Raw genomic sequence first — 6370 nt, 5'->3', positions numbered from 1 at the left:
CCATCAATACCTTAATAGGATTAATTAATAAAAATTATAAACAAAATGCTCACTATCATAAACACCATTCAGAGGTTGCACAGGAAGTGGCTAGGGAGTAAAGTAAATGAGACAAATGGACTAGGAGGGTCAGGAAGCATGGAGTAGTCAGAAACGTCAAAGTTTTTTTGAAGAAAAAGTAGGAAAGAAAGAATGGATGGTAAATTATAGGCATTATTGATAGCTGTATGCCTCCCAGAAGCTGTACTATCCTCTTTCCAGTGGACACAAGTGCAATCTATTTGTTTGGGCTGTGTCTTGGTGGAAACACAATGCGCTGTGTTTGTGATGCTTTCCCTCCGCTCCCTTTACCAGAGGACATTATAGACACTGTTGCTTCTATCACCCCGGAGTTCCAGCCAAGAGTAGCTATGGTGGAGAGCAGAACCCAGCATTAGCCCAGAAGGGCCACATCCCAGGACTGAGAAATAAATCTAGGATACTGTCACTTTGAGTTACATCCTTCTGCATACTTAAGTTTGCAGTCCAAGCTGATAGAGGGAAAGAGTAACCTAGGATTCATTCCAACAGGGGCAAGGATGTTGGGAAGATTGAACACTGAGCAAGTTGATGTGGTTGCAGCATGGATGCACAGAGTTGCACAGCCGGGGAGCCAAGTGGTGAATGCCAAGTCGAGGGCAGTGGGGAGCCATCCAAAACTGTAGTCAGAGTAGGAAAGCTGGAAAGAAGTGTCAACTAGTGAGAATCTGGACACAGGGGAAGCGTGTTCAGGCACTTTGCCATCAAACTGAAGGATGAAATGTATTTCTCTTCTTGTCCTAGCCTCCCAAGTAGCTGGGCTTAAAGGCCTGCTGGGATTACAGAATCGCAGCAACAGGCTTCGTTGTCATGTTTCTAATCATTAAACAGAACAAAATAAAACAAAAAACAAGGCCCAAGTTTTATTACTATCCAGAAAAGTCTGTTTCTATCAATTGCAAAAAATGAAAACGATGACGAAAGACAGACACACGCTGTTTTATATAGTCATCTATATGCATATATAGATGTACGCAGACCTCGCCTAGCGTCCACTCACAGATGTCTCTGAGGGACTCAGACAACTCCTCTTTGAATGGAGTGGTGCTGCTCTGTGGCTATAAGTGATGAGGACAGAGCTGGACATATGGACCAAAAGCAGCAAGCATACGGGGAAGTCCCCAGTCAGGTCCTTGGACAGCAGAGGAGAGGGTACCTGAACGGTTTTTGCCCTACTATCACGCTGATGATTATCTGGAATATCACCATAGAATATTTGTCCGGCGAAGGATGGAGATAGACATAGAGACCCACATCAGAGGAACGGACTGAGCTCCCAAGGTCCAGTTGAAGAGCAGAAGGAGAAAGAAGACGAGCAAAGAAGTCAGGACCGTGAGGGGTTGGTCTACCAACTGAGGCAGTGTGCCTGTTCTAATGGGAGCTCTTCAAATCCAGCTGGACGGGGCCTGAATGAGCATGTGATCAAACCGGACTCTCTGATTGTGGCTGACAATGGGGGCTGACTGGGAAGCCATTGATAAACTCACTGGGACTTGTTTGTACGGCATGTTCTGTTTTTTTGTGACCTTAGTCTATATGGATGTACAGCTCCCTAGGCCTGGATGTAGTGGGGAGGGCCTTGGACTTCCCACAGGGCAGGGTTCCCTGCCCTCTCTCAAGCAGGGTGGGAGAGAGAGGAGGGGGTGTGGGGGAGCGGGAGAAGATTGGGAGGAGGGAAGGAAGTGTAAATAATTGAATGGAAAAATAATAATAATAAAAAAGATTTAAAAAAAAGCAGCAAGCGTGGCAGGAGTCTAAGGAAAGGGTGAATAACAAACAGCAATGGAGGTCTTTGCTACTCCTCCGTAGGCCAGCGTTCTCTGGTTTTCTTTGATTTACATATGACTTTATGACCTCAAGTCCAATGCTGCGGAACAGATCACTAAAACTTACCTTGCTAACTTGATACTCTGTGACCACTCATTAGTAACTGCCAATTTTGCCACTCTGTTCAAGATCTTGAAGAACACGACTACCCCCACATAGATTCTACGAACTTGGCTATTTCAAGCTCTCATTTGTCCATATCAGACATGTTTATGTGACTGGCTTATTTCTCTTAATGTAATATTCTCAAGGTTCACTTACTTTTCTGTGCATGAGAAGACTTTCTTTTTAAGGCTGAATAATATTCCGTTTTCTTAACATATCACAATTTCTTTAATAACCATTCATCTATCAGTGAACATTTAGGCTACTATTTCAAACATTTATTTAGAAATCAGTTGAATACTACATCCATTTAGCAAAAGGGTTGTGGTCTTCAACCATTTAGTAGGTTTTTCTAGGGTTTCTTCAGCCATGGGTTTTTGGTTAGGTTGATAGTATCAAGCATAAGTTCCTTCTTATTCCAGATTTGGTTGCCTCCAAGACAGTAGTGCCAGGAGTGCACATTTTTCCAGGACTGGTAACTATTATAGCTTGCAGGACTTACAGCAGGATAGGGCTGTTGACAGCTATCATTTTTCCAAGCATGCTGCATTGGGCCTTTAAATACTATGAGGGCTCGAGCCACAAAGAGGAGCGTCCAGTTCAGCAACAGTTTGATATTTCCTCATCCTCAATTTCGAGAGTGTGAGAAGAACTGGTGGAATATTTTTGTATAATATTTGATGGAATTCATCTTAGATGCTATCTGACCCTGAGCTTTTCTGCATTGGAGCTGTTTGCTTAATGATTCATTCAGTCTTCATATTAACTAAAGGAATGTTTTTGTTTTTAATAACCTCACAAAGAATTTTGTTGAATTTTTATGTCCAGAATTTATCCATCTTTTCTCATTTTCCAGTTTGTCTTGCATATTTTTTCATAATAGTAGTATGTACATATGAAAATCTCTCTCTCTCTCTCCCTCTCTCTCTCTCTCTTTCTCTCTGTGTGTGTGTGTGTGTGTTTTCATTACAGTGTGTGTTCTGCTGGGTAGTAAGCCCAGAGCCCTACATATGCTGGGCATGTGTGTGCTTTATGACTGAAATACACTCTAGCCACACAGTAGTATTATAGGTCCTTTTTATGCTTCTAGCACTGGTTTTAATTATCTCATACTTCATTTATGACTTTATTTACTTGAGTTTTTAAAAATTAATCTTGGATTTGGCCTCTGAATTTTCTTTTCAAAACAGCCATTTTTTTTAAGCTTTATTGACTCCCTTTTTCCCATCTAGTTAATTTTGTCCCAATATTTTTTTCCTTTATTACTTTTGCTTACCATGGGCTTGATGGGTTTCTTTGCCTAGATCCCTAAGGTGTATCTATGGGTTATGTGTAAAAACGTCCAATACAGAGACTGTTCTAAGAGCTCATGAAGGGAACATTGACTCTGACATTTATTATTCTATTTAAAGAATATCCAAACTGTGCAATACTTATTTCAACTTAAGAACAGAATTTACTATGATTAATGGAGATCAGATGATTGCACTAAGCTGATAATACCAGGCATGAGTTACCAAAATTTTTTGTTGCCTTCACTTTATTTTTAAATATTTTGAAATATATCATTTGAGAAAGCAGAGGTATAAAGGGCAACATAGTATTAAGTGAACATGAGCACCTTGTGTGAAGGTTAATAAATCTGACAGTGACATTTAAGATCTACTTGCCACCTGCAGGAACAGATCCATTCCGATTTGCTTTACTGGAAGGCACCGCTGGGCCAGGTGTTGCTCAAAAGATTCCTTTTCGTTGAAAATATGTCAGACAACTTAGTACACACATATGGGTATATATACATATGTGAGATATGTATGTGTGTTTATATACATTTGTGAACAAATATTCTTAAATATTGTAAAATTAGCTCATGAGTTTGCATGCTCTAGAAATTGACCCAGACTTTGCATAGTCTTTCATGATTTGATTTTTTTCTTATTTTACATATTATATTTTGAGATTGATCTTTGTTGAATTGATCCTTCATTGTTATCCCAATGTATATATTGTTTAGGATTTATTTTTGTTAATGGATATTTAGGAGTTCATTTTACTTAGGAGCATTTCAGTGCCTGAGTCTTAATGTATGTATGTGCACAAGAATTTCCATAGGCTCTGCATCCTGGAGTGGAGTGGCTGGGTAATGGCTTAGGTCCATATACAATCATAGGATCATCCAACACAATTTATAAATTGATTAGCATGATTTTCCTCATAAAGTGACTATCCTTTCCTACTCTGAAAGAAAGATATATTTTCTAGAATCATGTTTGGTCGTAATTATTCTTTCATATTGAATCCTAAGTTCACTTCAAATCAGTTTTGTGTGTTTTTCTTAACTGCTCAGCACTAATGTCAGTGATAGTCAGTCTTTTCTCATGAATCTAGAAATGACAATTGTATTCTTTTCATAAATAGCTTCTGTTTTTCACCTGCACATGCTTCCATCCTCCCTGGTTCAGTCTGCTCTATTCTCCAACCATCCATAACCATAGCTGCAGAATTTATGATGTCAATGTAACTGGAGACAATTCTATTCAGAGAGTTAGGTCAGACTCAAAAAGACAAATATCACAGTTTTCCCTCTCATTTGCGGACCATATAATATAGACATGTTCATGCAGGTATATACAGCTTGTCCATAGATACCAAGATTTTCCAAAAAGAATGCATTGTGATAGATAAGCTAACTTCTATTATCCTTGATACTAACCTAAAACATTATTTCCTCTTCCTGGTTTGGCTCATTTCTAGACAGACTGTGAAATAATCCTGGGCTTCCTATAGCTATATATTCAAAATTTTAAATGACCACATTAATAATTGTATTGAAATATATTCATCATTTTTCTCTGTCCTGGAAAAAACTATTAGTTAAAGAAACTTTAGTTAAAGCATTGTTTAGTGTAAACTTTTAGAGACATTCCTAATGACATTGTGATATCATCATTGTGATAACTTTTTCCCAGGTAGGGGCACCATTTTCAGGGACTGTATATCCTGTATGGCTGTGTTTGAGTCATAGGAAGCATGCTTCTAAGGAGGGGTAATTGAAGGTTGTAACCAGGTTCTACCCTTTACTATGCTTCCTATTCTTTTAGTGGCATGAACAACATTGCTACAGCTTCTCTGTCCAGGACTGAAGCTGCTCAATCACTCCCTTGCTGCCAGGATGGGCTCACGCCTGAAACTGTGAGCCAAAAGAAGCATTTCTGTGTTTAGTTGTTGCTGCCAGATGTTGTGGTCAAGGTGATGCAGATGTAATTAAGCAGACACCTTCAGCATAGAACAGAAGATGCAAGGGGGTCTTTCTTTGACATGGATAATAAGAGAAACATATTTCATTGTTAATTATTAACACATTGCTTATTGTACTTTTTTCTTTAAGCAGGTATCTTCTATCAGGTCTGCTTGTATTAGTTTTGCCTGGTGCTTCTCTAATAGAATAACATGGTCGGGGGTGGTCAAATGAAGAAATTTATTTCCTTTCCTTCCTGAAGGCTGAGAGTTAACCCATGTCACAGAGGCTATTCTGCACATGTCTAAGCTGTGACCTCTCTCGAGGCTGCCACACACTCTGGATAAAGAGGCGTCCTAAAGACCACATTTTAACCTCATTAGTCCTCTGGAGACCTTATTTCCCATGAAGCGCATGCCCCATAGCACAGGTTAAAAATACATCAGATGAGAGTTTTGAGGATTATTGACTGAAGAGAGAGGTAGACAAGTGTGAAGAGGGGGAGGTGAGGAACTCAATAAAATGTGTTTTCACCTCCCTAGACCTGCTATAACCACACCTAAGGAGGGCGGGAACTGTGAGTTAGTTACCTGAGAGACACTCTGTTCCTATGCTCTGAGCTGTGTAACACCCTGCAGGGAACAAACAGCCTGGCCGACCTCTCCTCCAGCCCTGAGTTTCTTATTCATACTGACCCAGTCCTGTCCTTTGGGCTTGACATTCTGAGCCCAGATCAAGGTGGAGATTGGAAGAAAGAAAAAGAAATAATGAGGGAATTTCCTCCAGTTCCCAGTGCACGGAAAGGCTCTAAGGGGATGGTTTTTTATTTCTTCTGGCGCTTTTCTGCATCTGTTGAGAAACAAGCATGTTTTGTACTTAGCAACTGATTACAAATAATTTTTATAAGTGGAGACATGAACCTTTAATATTTACTGTCCATTTCACTATATCATTTTTCATAAGTTTCTCATTTTATTTATTAAATCAGACTTAGAATTTTCTTCCTCTTATGACTCTTAATTGAGTGTGATCCTAACATTAGGTTGCTTTGTAATGGGATTTTGAGAATTTTCTCTCCCTTATGTCATTAGTAAAATTCTTGTACAAAGCCAAGAGTTCGCC

The 6370-nt window shown here is 39.5% G+C and overlaps 1 protein-coding gene across 1 annotated transcript in view; it reads left to right on the top strand.

The window, feature by feature from the left end:
* The first annotated feature begins 622 nt into the window (after nt 1–622).
* LOC101991277 (coiled-coil domain-containing protein 102A-like) overlaps nt 623–6370 on the top strand; it is a 9377-nt gene continuing 3629 nt past the window's right edge. Inside the window, 2 exon segments of the mRNA XM_026783709.1 lie at nt 623–709; nt 5887–6066. Of these exon segments, the coding sequence (XP_026639510.1) occupies nt 623–709; nt 5887–6066 (267 nt within the window).

Source organism: Microtus ochrogaster, chromosome 19 (assembly GCF_000317375.1).
Source record: "Microtus ochrogaster isolate Prairie Vole_2 chromosome 19, MicOch1.0, whole genome shotgun sequence".
NCBI classification, from domain to species: domain Eukaryota; kingdom Metazoa; phylum Chordata; class Mammalia; order Rodentia; family Cricetidae; genus Microtus; species Microtus ochrogaster.
Note: the sequence above shows the minus strand (reverse complement) of the source record. Positions and strands in the feature narration are given on the sequence as shown.